This window comes from Pseudorca crassidens, chromosome 1 (assembly GCF_039906515.1).
Source record: "Pseudorca crassidens isolate mPseCra1 chromosome 1, mPseCra1.hap1, whole genome shotgun sequence".
NCBI lineage: Eukaryota > Metazoa > Chordata > Mammalia > Artiodactyla > Delphinidae > Pseudorca > Pseudorca crassidens.
The window spans coordinates 92,764,269-92,784,750 of record NC_090296.1 but is presented as its reverse complement, the minus strand read 5'-3'; the positions used below and the strand labels follow the sequence as shown (position 1 = coordinate 92,784,750).

General features: G+C 35.2%; 2 protein-coding genes across 4 annotated transcripts in view; one reads left to right on the top strand and one right to left on the bottom strand.

Moving 5' to 3' along the window:
- Positions 1 to 15,878, bottom strand: part of FGF7 (fibroblast growth factor 7) — a 62,974-nt gene extending 47,096 nt beyond the window's left edge. The window contains exons 1-2 of one of the 3 annotated variants that reach the window (XM_067746597.1): positions 15,616 to 15,878; positions 14,464 to 15,018 (exon numbers count right to left, since the gene is read on the bottom strand). In XM_067746597.1, the coding sequence (XP_067602698.1) occupies positions 14,464 to 14,749 (286 nt within the window). In that variant the 5' untranslated portion in view covers positions 14,750 to 15,018; positions 15,616 to 15,878. The remainder of the gene's footprint in view (positions 1 to 14,463; positions 15,019 to 15,615) is intronic. The other 2 variants (XM_067746606.1, XM_067746614.1) reach the window with 2 other exon arrangements.
- FAM227B (family with sequence similarity 227 member B) overlaps positions 1 to 20,482 on the top strand; it is a 277,213-nt gene that overhangs the window by 150,800 nt on the left and 105,931 nt on the right. The gene's annotated exons all lie outside the window — the stretch shown is intronic.

Genomic DNA, 20,482 nt, shown 5'->3' with positions numbered 1-20,482 from the left:
TCTCCCCCTCTCTCTCACCACTCAGTCTGGGGGAGGCCAGTTACTGTGTCATGAAGACACTGAGGAAGCCTATCAAAAGACTCATGTGGTGCAAAGAAACTCTCTGACTGACAGCCTGCTAGTTACCTTGTAAGAGCGCTTGGAAGCAGGTCCTTCAGCTCCAGTCAAGTCCTGAGAAGCCTGCAGCCCGGGTGACAGCTGACTGCAACCTCATGAGAGACTCTTAGCTAGAACCACTCAACCTAGCTGCTCCCAGATTCCTGACCCTCTGGCACTAGGAGATAATAAATATTATTTTCAGCTGCTAAATTTGGGGTAATTTATTATGCAGCATTTATAGCTAATACACCTTCTCTCTCTTTCCCTCCCTCCCTCAGTTGCTTAGTACTATTGGTAACATTTTATAATTGAAATCTATTCAAACAATCTGCTCTAACCACACACAACCCCCGTTTTGTTTTTTTTTACTGAGCATAGGCGGCTTTTTTTTTTTTTCCTTTTTTGCAGTACGCAGGCCTCTCACTGTTGTGTCCTCTCCCGTCACGGAGCACAGGCTCCGGACATGCAGGCTCAGCGACCATGGCTCACAGGCCCAGCCACTCCACGGCATGCGGGATCTTCCCGGACTGGGGCACGAACCCGTGTCCCCTGCATCGGCAGGCAGACACTCAACAACTGCGCCACCAGGGAAGCCTGGCTTTTTTTTTTTTTTAACATCTTTATTGGAGTATAATTGCTTTACAGTGGTGTGTTAGTTTCTGCTTTATAACAAAGTGAATCAGCTATACATATACATATATCCCCATATCTCCTCCCTCTTTCATCTCCCTCTCACCCTCTCTATCCCACCCCTTTAGGTGGCCACTGAGATCCACAATAGTTAAGTACTTGCCCAAGGTCAATTAATTACTGGAAGAAAAAAGATTAAAACCCTAATATATTATTTCCACATCCCTATGCTGCTTCAGACTTTATAATCAATTCAGTGTACTCCTAGGTGTTAAATAACAAGTATTAATGTTTATACTAAAAGAGCACTATGAAAATTAAAATCTACATACTGTCTTTGCACTAACTTATTTTTATTCCCTTTCTCTTGCGTCTTTTAATTGGGAAAAGTCCTAAAAGGATTAGAAATAAATTGAGAACATAGTAATTGTAGACAAAAGAAAGAACCAATTTGCCAATATACTATTTCTTTTTCAACCTATCTTTCAGAAGTGCTTGTTAGAACAAACTCTCTGCGACTTCTTTCATTTGTTTTTGTGTTTGTTCCTTTTGGATTTAATGGCCTTTAGAGAGGGGAACTATGTGGCTGTACTCCTAAAATTGACTCTCTGAAATTAAACGGTATATATGTATGTATTCTGTAATTATGAAGGCACTTACTAATGAACAGAAGTATAAATAGTTTTAACAAATGTCAGAAATGTGTTTAAAATACAACCAAATCAAATTTTGCAATGTCTTTAGCAATTTGTAAGCAAAATAAACTGAAGGTTTCCACGCCAACTCAAGAGGAAGACAAATGGAGATGTTTTGTACAAGAAAAGTTGGAGCAGAGTTTTTATTTAATAATAAGAAAATGCCAAATACTCATTAGGGCATATTACAGAGGAGAACATTGCAGCTGTTTATAGTTCTTCGGATGCAAATTATCCAACTGCATGATGCAAATTAATGTGTGATATTTTAGTCACACCAGTGACAGTATAGTGGTACATGTGTTAATAATAAAAATTTGAAGTTAAACCTACTTGAGTTCATATCCCATCTCTGGCAGTTACTAGCCATGGAACCTAGAGCAAGCTACCTACCTCTGTGTTGCCTCAACTGCAAAAAGAGCATATAACTCTGCCAGGCACACAGTAACTACTCAGTAAGTTTACCTCTTATAGTAATTTTTATGATCCTAAAATAATATTATTGACCTGTGTTATCATTAGGGGGGAAAAGTGTAACTTTAAAATACCTCACTTCTTCCCCTTCAGAGTCTCTTAGTATCTTGTGTTGACTATAAGGAAACTGGAAGTTTTAAAGTAGTATTCTGAATATGAACTTCTTGATCTTTAATATATAATGATGTTAATCACACAGTGAATTTATCAGGCCTATTATTCAATATCTACTATTTGTAAGTTAAGTGAATACCCATATATTTCCAGAAAACAATCAATTACTGCACACAGAGGTTTTTGATATGATCATTTCAATCATCAGCTTATTTTAAACACCAATAATCTTTCTTAATTAAAAGGAACAACACCTAAATAGGAGGCAAAACCAGCCTCTGTATTTTTTATTGAGGTACAGTTGATTTACAATATTATATTAGCTTCAGGTATACAACACAGTGATTCAAAATGTTTATAGATGATACTCCATTTAGAGTTATACAATATTGGCTATATTCCCTGTGCTGTACAATGTATCTTTGTAGCTTATTTATTTTACACATAGTAGTTTGTACCTGTAAATATCCTATCCATGGCTTGCCCCTCCTCCTCCTCTCTTCCTACTGGTAACCACTAGTTTGTTCTCTATATCTGTGAGTCTGTTCTTTTTTTGTTATATTCACATTTGTTTTATTTTTTGGATTCCACATATGATTGATAACCTACAGTATTTATCTTTCTCTGTCTGACTTATTTAACTAAGAATAATACCCTCCAGGTCCATCCATATTGTTGGAAATGGCAAAAAAATGTGCTTTTTCATGGCTGGGTAGTATTTCATCTTCTTCATTCATTCATTCATGTGTTGACAGGCACTTAGATTGCTTTTGTATCTTGGCTATTGTAAATAATGCTGCTATGAACATTGGGGTGCAGTGTCTTTTTGAATTAATGTTTTTATTTTCTTTGGATATATACCCAGGAGTGGAATTGCTGGCTTATATGATAGTTTTATTTTTAGATTTTTTGAGGACTCTCCACAGTGGCTGCACCAATTTACACTCCCACCAATAGTGTACCGGGCTCCCTTTCTCTACATCCTCTCCAGCATTTGTTATTTATGGTCCTTTTGATGATAGCCATTCTGAGGGCTGTGAGGTGATATCTCATTATGGTAGCCTATGTATAATTTTAAAACTAGAATTTGTATACTAGCAAACTTATCAAGCTGGCCAATTCCTGAGGGTTTTTTCTTTCCTCTTGTAAAGTGGACTAATAGCGTGATTGCAATCTTACAACAAAGAGGTATTTTGAGGATTAATTAGAATGGAATAAAGTGTTATGCACCAATTTCAATACTGGCATGTGTATTTTTAAAGAATTAGCATCATTTTAGTAATCTGCTTATATTTAGTCACTCAATAAACATGTTCCCAGTTGTACATTGTGCAATTTTGTGTAGACTAAATTAGAAGATTTATGACAGTAACAAACAATTTATTTCTACACAGTGCAGTAATTTTAATAGTAATATTAATGTGAACACCCGATAAAATATTAAATAGTACCTTAAAACATGACAAATTTTAGGTCCAAGTACAAACTTAACAACCATGATATAGATTTATCTATGCTCGTCTTCTTTGGGATGAATTTTTATTCAATATCTGATCAACTTCAAGCCAATTTAAGAGAAAATTTGAAGACCAAATTAGGGCAGAATCTTCTCAGAGTTGAGAGCACCTCTCTATGTCTATTAAACATACAACATTATTTTATAATGTATTATTTGTACAGGAAGGGAGTTGAACACAACTTCTCAGAAACAGGGATACATCAGTAGATTTATCTAAGTGGGAAAACCTCACCTCACCTCATTGCCTACTTCAGGATTTAGAGGGAGTAAATCTGCACAGCTGCTTGACTACCGAGTGTCCTGGTTAAATAGCTGAAGCAGGTGATGCAACTCTAATAGTAAGAAAAGTTGTCTTGTCTTAAAGAATGTGGCAGATAACTTTCATAATTTTGTCTTTAAAGGCTAAGAAGAAGCTTCAAAACCATTGTTTCTCTTACTATTTAGAAACTGCTGTGGGGAAGAAAATCCTCCATAATCATAAGGTACCATGATCATTACTGAGCAGCTCGTTTAAGCATATTACAATGATGATCAAAGATTCAAATTACATTAAAAAGAGAAAAATATTCAGTTATCCAGAAAAACAATATTATTCCAATTAGCAGAACTTAAATTATGCCTTTAAAAACACTTTTCCTTTAAAGGAAATAGACATTTTTAGTAAGCAGAGCAATTAGACAAAGTCAGAAAATTGATAAAGGGCGAATGTTCTCATATTTTTTAATAGAAAAAAAAAAAGGTTTACCTTAGTGAGCTTAACATTGGTAACTGGAAAGGTATTAAATCACTTTCCGTTTCCCAACCTTGCAATACTTTCTTACTACCAAACATGTAGAAAAAATATTTCCCCTGAAAGTAATACATTCATCTTCTCTCTTTCATCCTGCTCATCCTTCAGGTCATTTTCTCCCAGAAAAGACCTCCACGCCCACCTCCTCAAGTTGACTTAGGCTACACCCGAATGTGCTCTAAACTTTCCCCCTCTGACTTGTAGTTCACCCTCCACCCCCAACTAATCTGTTAATTCTCTAAATACATGGACTATGGACTTTTAATTACGGTAGCCTTGATCTGGCATAGGGAAGGTATCAATGACTGTTTGTCGAATTAACAAAGAATGAAAAAAGAAATCACCAGTCTTGTTTTGTGTGACGTCTTCATCATTCAAGCAAGCAAGGAAGGAAACTTTTCACTGCCTACGGTGAGCTCCCATGAGAGCTGCCTCAATATGAACCCCACTAACCAGGACTGTGGTCAGAAATACAGTTAGAGACATCATAAATCACCAAAAGACTACCTGAGGATCAGGCTACTGGCACTAAAACAAATTGAGAGTACGTTCACCAACTTTGTACTTCTCCCCAGCTCTCTCTTCCTATACACATGTCCTCTCCTCTCTTCAACCTTGCCCAAGATCAGTTTTATAAGTGCTGCTAGAAAGTAGGCAGATCTCTACATAAATATTATCAGCCCACTGCTTGTTTTCACCAGTATAGCTCATTTAATTTTTAAAGACTTTTCCCCTCTGTGTATCCTTTTAGTGCAGATATTCCTTAAACCAATATAAACTACAAATTTTTTTCTGCATATAGTTTTTCACATGTAGGGATTAGTTGACAGTCAGGTGAAAATAAGAATGAGTGCTGAGGAAGACTACTGCTTTTCCAGGATTGGTCTTCACCATGCCCTGCCAATCACCCTTTCAGTGTCACCAGTGGTACCTGTGCCTGCTTAGATTATTGACCTCTACAATAAAACCTTGCCACTCCTCCCTTAAAATTATCTAGAAAAACATTAAGTCAACGAGGTTCTGGAGACCAACATTTTCTTAATAATAGAGAATTTTAAAAAGTGAAGTGTACTTCTGTTTTATTTTAGCAAGATTTTTCATTCTTGTCCACATTACATTTTCATGATAATTTACTGATCTATTTCTTACCTATAGTTAATTCTAAATGTATAAAAAGTTAACAGAGAAATATGAGTGATTGTCAGTTTGTCTTCCCTTCTTCCACCCTTTGCATTGAGCTATCTGCCGTTGGGAGACAAAAGGGAGAGTAAGACATGATACTTATCTTTCCAGAAATGACATTCTAGTGGCATTGCCAAATGCAAACAGAAAAAACCATAAGACAAGCAAATGTGTTGTATATGACTAGAAAAGCAGTTAGTTCTATTTAAAATCTCAAATAAGTGACTTTTTCAAAGGGTATGAAATTAATTTATTAAATTTGCAGTCCTCCCTTCTGTTTAGGTTAAATTTCAAATTTCTAAATAGTTTTTGGCCAGTAAATGAAACGTGTTCTTTATTGGTATAATTGAAATAACTTCAATTTTTACTCAAACTGCTTTTTTGGAAAGTAAAACAAAGTTTATTGATTTTAGGTATATAAGATATGAATTCTTCAATCATGTTGGAATGCTAAAACATTTTTAGATTACTGCATGGGAAATGTTTTTGTCAGTTTCTAGATTGCTCAAATGATAGCTGTTGGGCATCATTTCAGATTAGGAGAAGTGTTCTTTAAAGCTTCTCAGAAGTCAGAAGGAGCTTCAGACTAGGCTTAAATCTCACTGCAAATCTCTGGATTTCAGTACAGCATTTATACCCAAAATACTACCCTAATAGTCCAAAATTATATGCAGGCTCCTGACTTTGGCACACATTTTTGGTTCAAGGTCACTCTTAAAACATTGGTTCAAGTCCATTTTTATAGCCTTTTTATTTGGACCAAAAACGGAGTGGAAGCTTGGTTTTTGTTCTTCACTACACCAAAGGTAGATTCCCTAGGCAATAGCTCCCTAGTTTCCATTTAGAAATTTAAATGTTTTACCCAAATCAGGGATGAGAGTAGGGAGGGTAGTGGGAGTGGAGGGTATACTCTGCTGTCAGATAAGTTTGGGAAACCATATATAGTCTTCTCCTAGAGTTTTGCAATTCATACTAGTGTAGTATAGGCTTGGAGAATTTTCTGCTCTGAAAAAAACTTGTTCAGCTTTATTTAACCTAATATTTTCCAATGAGCCACGGAAACTGTGCTGCAGGAAACACCATTAATATCTCAAAGGACACTAGTGTTCTAAGAAACAAAGTTTGTAATTGCTGCTGTAAGAAAAATCTGAGGCAGGCTGAGGTGATTCTGAATTTGATCTCAAATCATTTTCTCAGCATTATCTACAACTACATGTGAAGTTCAAATAGGCAGATGAAATGGAAAATATTACAGTAGCTTTTAATGGAACATGATAAATATGCTATTTAAGGATGTTGAAATATGCCTCATTTCTCCTTTCTCGTATTAATCAGAAAAATAAACTCAGTTTCAGAATAGTCTGGATAAATAAGCAAAGATTATCATAGCTAAAAGCACAAATTTTCAAACCTCCTATATGAGTAACATATGCAATAATCTATTATCATTTCAACCCCTCTGTACACTATTTTGTTTTTGTTTGTTTCCGTCTCAGAAATCCTTCCTCTACTATATTGTCAATCCATTGCATTCAATTTCCTTTATTCCGTAAGGGCATCAAAAAGTTAGTGGAATAGTGTACATCACCTACTTCAGTTTTTTAAAAAATTTAGTAGAGCTGTATTTTATGAGAATCTTTTGTATTTAAGTCCTCCCTAAACTTAAAATACAAAATTCATTAATTTTTATATAAGGTCCTTTTTTCCTTTCCTCTCTCACCTTTTTCTCTCCTGTTCACAGACAAAAGATATTTTCTTCCTTTTTATTCTTAGGACACTAGCCAATGGCCCTATCAAGTACTTGTGGCCACACCAGTAGAAGTGATTACATTCTTCTGCAGGAAAGTTGACTGGAACAACTGAAGAATCTCTAGAGACAATTCTCCCCAATATACATTAAACTTTTTTTCTCTGAGAAGGATGTTGTCTGCCTAAAAGACAAGTTCTACTTGGACATGGATATTGGATAATTCTCCTCTCTCCTTCCCCACCCTAATCCCTTTGTCTTTATATATTACTACACAAACCCAACTAGCTGAATAACTTTAATGACATTTTCTTTGTTAGTAAATTTGGTATGGCTTCTCTAAGTCAGGTGCAGATATCTCAAATACAGATGCGAATCTTGGTCAAGAAACAGTCAAATGTTCAGTGTTTCTTTAATGTGGTTTTCAGAACCATGTGAAAGGCAGACAATTTTATTTTCCAACCTGTTTTGCTTGCAGAAAGATGAATATGAACCAGGAGGACATTATGTTAAGTGAAATAGGCTAGATACAGAAAGGCAAATACTACCTGATACAACTTACAGGAAGAATCTAAAATATTAGTTTTAAAGATGTTAAAATATAATAAAAATTACTTCTCTCTTATGGAAGCAGAGTAGAATAATGGTTGCTAGGGGCTGGAGGGTGGGGGAAACAAGGAGATATTAGTCAAAGGGTACTAAGTTTCAGTTTTGCAAGGTGAATAAATCCAAGAGATATACTGTACAGTGTAGTGTCCATAGTTTGCAATATTGTATACTTAAATATTTTCTAAGACGATAGGCCTTATGTTAAGTACTTTTATCACAAATAATAATAATAATAATTAATAAAAAAGCACAGGAGGAAATTTTGGAAGTGATGGGTACGTTTATGGCATAGAATATAGTGATGTATTCTTATCTCTGAATTCATCAAGTTGTATACATTAAATAAGTACAGCTTTTTATATGTCAATCATACCTCAATAAATATTTTAAAGAAAGATTGGATATGGTTTAGGAAAAGGAGGAATTCACATGGAAGCTCTTTTCATTTAATATTAATTTTTCTCAGTATTCCTTAGATATACACAATTCCTGCCTCTTCTTCTATGTGCCATATGTGAAATTAAAACATAGAAAAATATTGTATTCCAGTAGTGATGAAAAAGAAGTTACTCTGCTACCATAAATTCTTTGATACAGACGAAGAAAGCTGGAATTGTTAGAAAAGAAAGAAAGCTTTGCCTTAATCCCCAATTTACAAAGGGAACAAACTGCTAGGTTCGTAGCCTTTCACTAATCTGGATAGACCCTCTAGGCTTAGGATTTCTTCCCTGTTGGATTTTCTAGACTGGAGTTTGTCTCTTTAAATCACTGCTTTCGTGAGGTGGTCATAGGAGGTGAAACTCTAATTTTGGGGCATCTGGGTTCATAATCATAAATGGCTCATTTAAGTGCCTTGTAAGCTGGTATTGATGCCTGTTCTCCAGGTTCCCTGCTGCAGCACCACTTGACAGTGTCAGGAGAGAATCAGACCTGCCTGTCATTTTGAAACTGTGGCACCAGACCTATTTTTTCCCAGCAATGAACTCATTCACGGAAGATGCCTTCTTAAATAGTAGCTGCAGAGCTGTCATCACGTGCATTTCCAAGCCAGTTCACCAAATGTTGGAGCCACTAAGATTTGTCAGAAAGGTCGAATGGACCCAGAAGAATTTCCTTGATGCATAATTCAGAGATTCATTCCTGATAAACCCATTTCAAAATCCCCCGGGGTAGAGGTTAACTCAGGAGCCCTCTAAAGGTTCCAAAACATTCCCAGGACACCCGAGGGAATCCTGCTGAATTAGAAGCCTTGTCTCATTAAGTAGTGGTTTTCAGCCTTAGCTGCCATTAGACTCACTGGAGAGCTTTAAACAAACACTGATGCCTGGGTGCTTCCTGCCTTCGCAAGATTCTGATTAAACTGATCTGCGGTTTCCCCAGTAATCTAATGTGATCCCCTCAGGCTCAGCTTTGGAGCCAGCCATGTCAGAATTATCTGGGGAGCTTTTAAAATTCCTGATGCCCAGGCTGCCCCCCAAATACATTTAATGAGAATCTTTGTGGGTGGAACCTGGTATCAGTATTTTTTAAAGTTTCGCAGCTGATTACAATATTTAGCCAAGGCTGAGAAATAGAAAAGTCTAGAAAAGGAACCCCTTCCATATATCTAAAAGCTGGCTTCTTGCATCCTCTTCAATTCACTTGGGTCTCTGAAAGCGCTAAAACTATAGGCTGAAGAGTTGTAATACAACTAAGTCACAAGGTTAAATACATGATCAGATGCTCTGGATTAATATAGAAATGAAAGCGATGGCCAGTTCAGATGACAATTAACAAAATAAATAAGAGATGCACCTGTGGCAATAAGTTGTTACTAGCACTTAATAAGTGCCAGGCACTGGTGTTAGCCTAAAGAAAGAGGAAGACCATAAAATGAAAAATTATTCTTAACATTAAAGTTTTCAAAGAATAGTTAATATTTCCAAATCTAGCTATTTCCAAATCTTCCATAATTTACAGCCTTGACAACTTAAAGAAGAGAGTAAGGTCACCAGTTCTACAGGATTCCATTTTGTCAGTAATTCTACGATTTTGGTTCAGTTACATAGATATGTTCCTCTTTGTCTATTGTTTTTAGAGATGTGGTTGTCATGATTTTCTTATTTTTTATTTTGACGGTGTGAATTATTGTTCTTTTTTTGATAACTTGCTAAGAACTCTTTGGAGAATAAGCAAGTTTGCTGTCTTTGTATTTAGAGGTGATATGCGTATTTGTTAGCTACTAGGAGAGATTCTTGTTGAGCAGGAGCTTATCCAAAGAATTGTTGACAATTGAGTCACTGAAGACTTTGTGGTCAAATCAGATCCAACAGCAGTGTGTTTATTTGCTTTTTGCCAATTGTTAGGCCATATCCAGTCACAGCCTAACAATCCAAAAGACAATATTGCCAAATCATTGGCCAGTTTTCAGAATGGCTAACCCTTTTCTTGCTATGGAACTTACAGTGCTTGATAATAACAAGTGAGGCATACTTTTTCTTGAATCAATGGCTTATGGCAATTAAGGATTTCCTCTCAAAAGGAATGGAAACCAAAAAACATTTTAGTAATTGGATGCCGAAAGCAAGAAAATCATCCTGAGGGACTGAGTTTTCAGAGTCCACATCTGTCTCTCAGGGCAGTTGTTGGTTGCCCAGTGCACTGCTGCTGTCTCTCACTCACCACCTCAACTTCCAGCTTAAACAGCAGTGTTATTTGTATCAGGTGAGGAGTGATTGCCTCTGTCTGCTGATGGGTTGCCTGGTCCAATTATCTAAATTCACCCTCTGGCCTTAGTCCCCAAGGGGAAACTCTGACAACAGCAGTGGAAGTATTGACCATCCATTGCCAGTCCTTTCGTGATATTATTAATGTTCTCCTCTGCAGAGAATGTGGATGTTTATTTCATTTTGAAGGGGAATTTTATGCTTTTATTATTCTTTTTACTAGTTCAGGTTAAGTTCCAGTTTCATCGCTTAGAAACCTGCTAAAAGGCTAAATGTGGTGCCACCAGAGAACAAGTTGAGAAGAGAGGCTTTCTTGCCTCCGGAGTAAGAATAGCGTGCGGTCTCAGGACCCGTTCTCCAGTGATAGCTTTTCTCCCCTCCAGAGTCAGAAATGCAGTTCAGCGTCTCTTGGCCTCTTATGAATTCCTACTTTTACATAGTCAGGTCTTGCTTATATGGCTACTAATACAAGTCTTGTTTCTGTTGGGTTACTTGGTGCATTTTTTCTGACATTGACTCATTCTTATCTAGATTTAAAATATTTCACAAGACAACACTATACTTAGGACTGAAGTGAGACCCTTACAACCCAAGGTAGCTCAAGTAATTTTTTAATTCCCTAAAGATGTGAGACAAGAGCCGTCATATCCACCTCCTTATCACTCCTGTTCTCTTCCTCTAGGCCCTCCATTCGCCTGCCCCAGCCCAACACCTTCTGGAAGGAGAATTATACACCCAGGTTTTTCACCTCACCTACCTACTCCAGTCCATTATCTTAGCAATATCTTATAAGCCACATTCCTATGAGGGAGCAGTGCTTCTGCTGGTAAAGTAAGCAGTCCTTCAAGGTCCATTAACATCTTCAGGTCACTTTCCTTTTCATTCAAAGCAAAGCCATGAGAATGGACTGGGGGCTTTCGTATGGTAACCCAGAGAAAAACTGTTTCAGGTAGCTGGTATCTAACTTTTCATGCAAATTTTATCATCTAAGACATTTAAATCCATACCATCTTAAAAGGCCTCCAAAGAAGGATGTTTAACAACCGGTGAACGAATTTAAGGCATCAGAACATTGAAAATGAAATTCAAAGTTTAATCTTAACCTTTACCACTTTCTGACCTCTGCTGAGTTTCAGTGTAGTAGACAATCCAATTACCTTTTACTTTCTCATCTTAATGAAAATAGGAAGGAAACATCTTTTGTTCATTTGTTCATTAATTCAATTAAGGATTGAGGAATGTAAACAATCTACAAGTTTTATAATTTCAATATTTTTGTTTTCTTTGACTTTTTAAAATACTGTTGAGCACTTTCTTTGTACCTGGATTTCTTTGTACCTGGATACAGTAGCTTCAGCGTCACATGTGACAATTTGCATGTTTTATGTATGAGGCATTCAATTTTAAAATTGAATAATAGGAAATGACTATCAGAATTCTGTTCTGTGTTATACTCCATATATTTTTCAATGGAGTGCCTTAGGATTTCCTATAGACAACAGTGATTAGCCCCTGTTTATGGAGAAGCCTGACAGGCTTCTTCAATAGGATAGCAGCACAACTTGACAACAATTTTGGAGTTACTGAAATGATCCCGATGTAAGTTTCCCTTTCCAGGAGAATTTATCATATCAAGAAAGTATATAGACTAAGTATACAGTCTATGGAAAAGCTTATAGAAGTGAAGATTATTTATATATTTTATATCATGTCTTTTAGTATATCGGTATTGTGACATTCTAATTTATAATGATATAAAATGACCTTCCTTCCTTCCTTCCTTCCTTCCTTCCTTCTCTCCTTCCTTCTTTCCTTCCTCCCTTTTTCTTCCTTTCTTTTTTTACTGTAGAATTAGAGTTAGAATAGAAATTGTCTACCAAATTGGCTTTATGGTTACTCAAGGTCAGTGCTAAATTGTGTTTCAAACTATAAAAAACTTCAGCATTTTGTGTATGTTTTAAAATACCTGAGTTTCGTGGTTTCAAGAAATTTTAATATAAAATAAAACGTATATGTCTGAATGCATTCCAATCATAGATATTCTAATTGATCCCAAATAATTATGAATATTATTCACTTTCACTGGATTTTACATCTAATTTTTCACTTTTTCATTACTTGGTAAAAGCATTCAAAAGGAATTAGCATATGGAAGAATTCTGTAGTGTTTAGGTTCAGTAACCTTATTATTACAATTTGAAATTAGTTCTGACAGCTTAACTTATCTTTGAGATAACATTCACTTTCATCTCATTCAATGTTTACGGTAATTACATGAGTACTTAGATTGTTCACATTTATGTTATATATTCTGAGGTTTAGGATAAAATAGACTGTAAGAACTAGAAGGTATATTGGAGATCATCTGTAGATAAAAAAATGAGAATTGGAAAAAGTAAGAAATTGTTCCAAAGTCATTCATAGGCGGGGATTGGACCTATCTGTCATAATTTCCACCTGGGCTCTGTTTTCTCCACCAAGTTCTGTTATCCATTATAAATCTCAATAACTTATAAATAAATTTATTTATTGATGTCAGCCAAATTCTGTTGCTCACAGAGAAGTAACTATCCACAAAACTTTCCTCCAAGTAGTTATTTCCTTACCTAAACTTCAGTATAATCAGAACAATATTCTAGAACTAGCACATTAACATTATTAATAGAGGTAATAATAAAACCATACTGTTAGCAATCCATTTAAATGGCCTTAACATTCTATATCAGTTATAGTCTAAAAAGTGGATTCTCTCATTTTCATATTGGAAACGTAATTCCCCATATTCCCATATTGGTTCACTGGTTTGGAAGCCTAAAAGCCATTTATTAAACAAGCAGCGAAAGTTTTAAATATTCACTATAATCCTAGCACTGTGCTAGGCAAATGTTTACACCATCACCCCGTGCATTCTTTTTCAATTGACTTTGACATGCATAATATTATAAAATGATATGATAATAACATTGTTCAAGTACTAGTAATACAAACAAAATTTCCTTCCACTCAGGGATTTTAAATTCTTAATGTATATGTTCAGGTATATATTGATATTTTACCCCATAAAACTTAATACTTTTGAAATTGGTTATTAATCATAGCTGCTAAATGATAAATCCAACCCTGACATATCAACATGAAAAGAATAACTGATTCTTGAGGAAAATGTAATTATTTACATTTAAATCATGGAATTAACATCTCTTCCAACTCACTTTTATTTCCTCCTTCACATTCACATTTCTCTTAAGGTACCATGGAACTATTATGGCACAGAATATTTAGATAAAGAAAATGTTAGAAGGAACCTATTTTTGTGCCTAGGTAAATGATTAAGCAATCAAATACAAGTTCTTTATGTTATGAACAGATGAGGATACCACAGATTCCCTTCTGTTTTAAAACTATACACAATTGCACAAGTCACTGAATGCATATTTTCAGTATTTCACACCATGGAAATATTTTTTCAAGGGAAATCAAATTATTTTTAAAAATTATCTGTTCCTCAAACTAATGGTAAGTCATTTTTGGTGAGCATTTACTGAGTACTCTATTAGAGTTCCTAATGCCTTTTGCTAGAAGACAATAAATCACATTTCAGTATGAATAATAGCATTTACATTTTGCTTAACATATGAGCATTTTGAGCTTAGGACATGGAGAATATATTTTCAAATCGGCTTGAGTGATCAGCTCCAACTATAGTATTAGTAGATTTGCCCTACTCCAGGAGATAGTTTTAGGAACATAGTTTAACTATCCCGATTTAGAGCCAATAGAAAGTTATATTTAATTTTTTTTTCAAAAAAAAGGAAACGGAGAAAACATGTCACTTGAAAATTGATCCTTTCACAGATTAAGGTTCATAAGCTGTGCTATAAATAAAAAACATTACTTACTGTAATTATTCTTCATCTCTTGGGTCCCTTTGACTTTGCCTCGTTTATCAATCCTCAGATACCACTGTGTTCGACAGAAGAGTCTTCTCACTCTTATATCCCCTCCTTCCATGTAATCATAACTTCTTGTATGTCGCTCAGGGCTGGAACAGTTCACATTTGTAGCCATTTGCTCTGGAGTCATGTCATTGCAAGCTAAAGATATAGTGCCCACTAGACAGATAATGTGGAAGCATGATCTGTAGAGCAAACTTGGCAGGATCCATGTCAGTATCCATTTGTGCATTATAGTATAGTGCCCCGGGTGTTCATGAATAACATAATGAAAATTAAATCTTGAGTTGATTGTTGTTCCTAGGTCATTGACCTCGTCCTATCTGTGAACTGTAGATTGATTTAAGAAAGAATAGTTGCACTCTCCCAGTGGTTAGCCTTATCCTTTTAGTTCCTGATAACAATATAGAATTCCTCCTTAAATAACTCTCTGTCAGTATATCCTTATAAAAACAGGTTGTAATAAGCTCAGTTGCTGCGTTGCTGTTTGCTACTTGACTTCTGTTTGCAATGAGAGATTAAGAATGGGGAGGGAGGAGAGAGAGGAAGATGAAAAATTATATGTATAAATTTCAGTGTGTAAATACTATTATAACATACTGTGTAATTCATACTGTGAAGGTACATTTAAAACAGCTTTCACAGAGGATGTCAATGTCTTTACCACTCTGTATGTAGATTTACAAAAGTTATGCATTAGTAGAGACAAATCAGAATATGATTGTACCATTCATTCCAGCTCGTACTTGGTAAGAAATATCCTGCAATTACAGCTGTTGATTTAAATTAAGTTCTAAAATTACTATTAACAAAATATAAATGCTTTTCCCTAGGTTTCTTTATTATATTCTTTTACGTTTGTGGTTTGTCAGTTATTTTCTCCTGAGCTGCCCACATTTCTCAAGTTAAATGTCAGGATTGCTCTGGAGAATTTCAACCTTATCTTTATGTAAGTTCTACAGCAGAATTACTATAGATAATCTCACAGCTCAAAAATCTGGTAACTTTACTTTTCCCCTCAGTACTAAAACCAGAAAAAGAGATAAACTACTAACAAATATTCAGCATTATTTTTAAAGACAAATAACAGTCACTTACTTGTTCTGTTGATAACAGCTGGATACACAAGAATTCCATGTCTGTTGTCTGCCCTGTGCAACTTGAGCCTCTCTACTGTAGCTACAAACTATTTCTCAGCTGAGAAATTCTCCAGCAGAATCATAATTGTTTCCATAAATCAACAGGCAAGAGGATTTTCTCTGTGTATGTGAGCGCGTGTGAGCTTGTGTGTGTGTGTGTGGAGCCTTTTATTCAGGGCTTTTCGATAAATACCTTTGCTGACCTCATTGGAAGCAATTAAAACTTAACCAGTGAGCTGTTAGTTGAATACAACAGCGAGAATAAAGGAGGCTTGTATAGTATTCATTCAATGGTCATGAGAGGGAGCTATGAACATGGTTTATGCTCAGACCTACAACTGGGTACCTACTTTGTAGAAACAAATCTCTGACTCTGAAGCAGTTAGAAAGGGAAAGGGAATTTTTTTAGATTGTCTTATAACATAGAAGTTGTATATAAGTTGAAAATATTCCTTGGAACATGTATGTAAAAGGGATTTTTTTAATTTAAAATCTTTTACATGGCTTTATGATGCATGCATTTCTACTATTACTCCTTTGTGTTCAGAATGTTAGAATGAAACTACTAATGTGTATTAATTCACACCTTACTGTCTTCAAGAACTATGTAGCTGAGTTAAGGGTGTATCTCTTCATACAGAGATATTTCTGCATTGCATATGAGTAAAATTTTATATCTTATGTTACTAGACTGAAAGTAAGAATAACAACATTCTTATTTGAGTTGGGCCACTAATTACCAGTATGGCCTGGGCAAGTCACCTGACATTTCTGAATCTCAGCTGCTACATTTGTAAAATTAGTCTAGATGATTCTATTGTGCCTTGTAGTTTTAAAATTCTGTGACTTGTTACTTACACTAACTACTAAGATAAGGAAGAAGATACATACTTTTAAAATTATTATTCTTAAAAATTAAAAAAAATTATATGGTTTTATATTGGTTATCAATGTTTGACTCTTGCCCTTAATAAGAACATTAATGCAATAAATAAATGTTAATTTAGGGATGGAATTTTAAGAGGTATAGCTCATGTAAATAAGAGAATGCTACTTTGCTTTCCAACATGAGTTATTCTCCCCTTTATTTCCTGTTCTAACGTGTATATAGTAGCGTTCTAGTGTTTTATTAGATATTTGTTGCAAAATAATTGCATTGTTAATCTAAAACAATAATTAGGAATACATATTAAAATTCTCTTTCCCATATTAATACCCCCAACACACACATACACACACACACACACACACACACACACACACACACACACAAACACTGCACTTGAAATACACGACTTTACCACCAGGTGGTGCATGTAGACCAAATAGGAAAACAAAATTAAGTATGTTCAGTTGTATTATAATTTATGTGATTTCCCTTTGTGTCTATGCTTTTGGAGAACAGAATCAATAGCACAGCATAGTTTAAACATATTCAGTTATTCTTTAGGCACCAAATATGACATTTCTAAGTTTATTAGAGCAGAAGAGGATGGCCCTTCCTTAATTGCCTCTGTTGAAAGCTAGATAGCTACAAAATATTCCATCATGTATTTTTCTAAAAAGGGGGAAAAGAAAGAAAAAAAAAAAAAAGAAAGTATGATGCTACTGTGATCTGGATCATACCTCCGTTAGTTTTGTAGGCAACAATACTGAGCACGGTCAGAACTCCTAGGACTTGGATATTTCTTCTAAAGAAATGAAAATTATTAACAGTTAGTTCACATGTAAAGATATTCAAGAGCTCCTAAATTCATCTGTTCCAAATTGACCCTACAGATTTTATAGTAAGAAATCAATAGATCAGAGGTCAAAAATTGCTAATTAAATATTCAAGACTTAAATTTAAAAATGGATTGTCTTAAAAGGACTGAGAAAATATTTGAAGAGAATATAGTTGAAAACTTTCCTAACATGGGAGAGGAAATAGTAAATCAAGTCCAGGAAGCACTGAGAGTCCCATTCAGGATAAATTCAAGGAGAAACAAACCAAGACACATATTAATCAAACTATCAAAAATTAAATACAAAGAAAAAATATTAAAAGCATCAAGGGAAAAACAACAAATAACATACAAGGGAATCCCCATAAGGTTAACAGCTAATCTTACAGCAGAAACTCTGCAAGCCAGAAGGGACTGGCAGGACATATTTAAAGTGATGAAAGGGAAAAACCTAAAACCAAGATTACTCTACCCAGCAAGGATCTCGTTCAGATTCAAGGGAGAAATTAAAACCTGTACAGAAAAGCAAAAGCTAAGAGAATTCAGCACCACCAAACCAGCTCTACAACAAATGCTGAAGGAACTTCTCTAGGCAGGAAACACAAGAGAAAGAAAAGACCTACAATGACAATCCCCAAACAATTAAGAAAATGGTATTAGGAACATACATAGTGATAACTACCTTAAATGTAAATGGATTAAATGCTCCAACCAAAAGTCATAGACTGGCTGAATGGATACGAAAACAAGCCCTATATATATGCTGTCTACAAGAGACCCACTTCAGACCTAGACACACATACAGACTGAAAGTGAGGGATGGAAAAAGATATTCCATGTAAATGGAAATCAAACGAAAGCTGGAGTAGCAATTCTCATATCAGACAAAATAGACTTTAAAACAAATACTATTATAAGAGACATAGAAGGACACAACATAATGATCAAGGGATCAATCCAAAATAAGATATAACAATTGTAAACATTTATGCAGCCAATATAGGAGCGTCTCAATACATAAGGCAAATACTAACAGCCATAAAAGTGGAAATCGACAGTAACACATTCATAGTAGGGGACTTTAACACCCCACTTTCACCAATGCACAGATCATCCAAAATGAAAATAAATAAGGAAACAGAGGCTTTAAGTGATACATTAAACAAGATGGACTTAATTGATATTTATAGGACATTCCATCCCAAAACAACAGAATACACTTTCTTCTCAAGTGCTCATGGAACATTCTCCAGTATACATCATATCTTGGGTCACAAACCAAGCCTTGGTAAATTTAAGAAAATTGAAATCGTATCAAGTATCATTTCCAACCACAATGCTATAAGACTAGATATCAATTACAGGGAAAAATCTGTAAAAAATACAAACACATGGAGGCTAAGCAATACACTACTTAATAACCAAGCGATCACTGAAGAAATCAAACAGGAAATCAAAAAATACCTAGAAACAAATGATGATGAAAACACGACAACCCAAAACCTATGGGATGCAGCAAAAACAGTTATAAGAGGGAAGTTTATACCAATACAATCCTGCCTTAAGAAACAAGAAACATCTCAAATAAACAACCTAACCTTACACCTAAAACAATTAGAGAAAGAAGAACAAAAACACCCCAAAGTTAGCAGAAGGAAAGAAATCATAAAGATCAGATCAGAAATAAATGAAAAAGAAATGAAGGAAACGATAGCAAAGATCAATAAAACTAAAAGCTGGTTCTTTGAGAAGATAAACAAAATTGATAAACCATTAGCCAGACTCATCAAGAAAAAAAGGGAGAAGACTCAAGTCAATAGAATTAGAAATGAAAAAGGAGAAGTAACAACTGACACTGCAAAAATATAAAGGATCATGAGAGATTACTACAAGCAACTCTATGCCAATAAAATGGACAACCTGGAAGAAATGGACAAATTCTTAGAAATGCACAACGTGCCACGACTGAATCAGGAAGAAATAGAAAATATGAACAGACCAATCACAAGCACTGAAATTGAAACTGTGATTAAAAATCTTCCAACAAACAAAAACCCAGGACTAGAGGGCTTCACAGGCGAATTCTATCAAACATTTAGAGAAGAGCTAACACCTATCCTTCTCAAACTCTTCCAATATATAGCAGAAGGAGGAACACTCCCCAACTCATTCTATGAGGCCACCATCACTCTGAAACCAAAACCAGACAAAGATGTCACAAAGAAAGAAAACTACAGGCCAATATCACTGGTGAACATAGATGCAAAAATCCTCAACAAAATACTAGCAAACAGAATCCAACAGCACATTAAAAGGATCATACTCCATGATCAAGTGGAGTTTATTCCAGGAGTGCAAGGATTCTTCAATATACGCAAATCAATCAATGTGATACACCATCTTAACAAATTGAAAGAGAAAAACCATATGATCATCTCAATAGATGCAGAGAAAGCTTTCAACAAAATTCAACACCCATTTATGATAAAAACCCTCCAGAAAGTAGGCATAGAGGGAACTTACCTCAACCTAATAAAGGCCATATATGACAAACCCACAGCCAACATCGTCCTCAATGGTGAAAAACTGAAAGCATTTCCACTAAGATCAGGAACAAGACAAGGTTGCCCACTTTCACCACTGTTATTCAACATAGTTTTGGAAGTTTTAGCCACAGCAATCGGAGAAGAAAAAGGAATCCAAATCAGAAAAGAAGAAGTAAAGCTGTCACTGTTTGCAGATGACATGATACTATACATAGAGAATCCTAAAGATGCTACCAGAAAACTACTAGAGCTAATCAATGAATTTGGTTAAGCAGCAGGATACAAAATTAATGCACAGAAATCTCTTGCATTCCTATACACTAATGATGAAAAATCTGAAAGTGAAATTAAGAAAACACTCCCATTTACCATTGCAACAAAAAGAGTAAAATATCTAGGAATAGACCCACCTAAGGAGACAAAAGACTTGTATGCAGAAAATTATAAGACACTGATGAAAGAAATTAAAGATGATAGAAACAGATGGAGAGGTATACCATGTTCTTGAATTGGAAGAATCAACATTGTGAAAATGAGTATACTATCCAAAGCAATC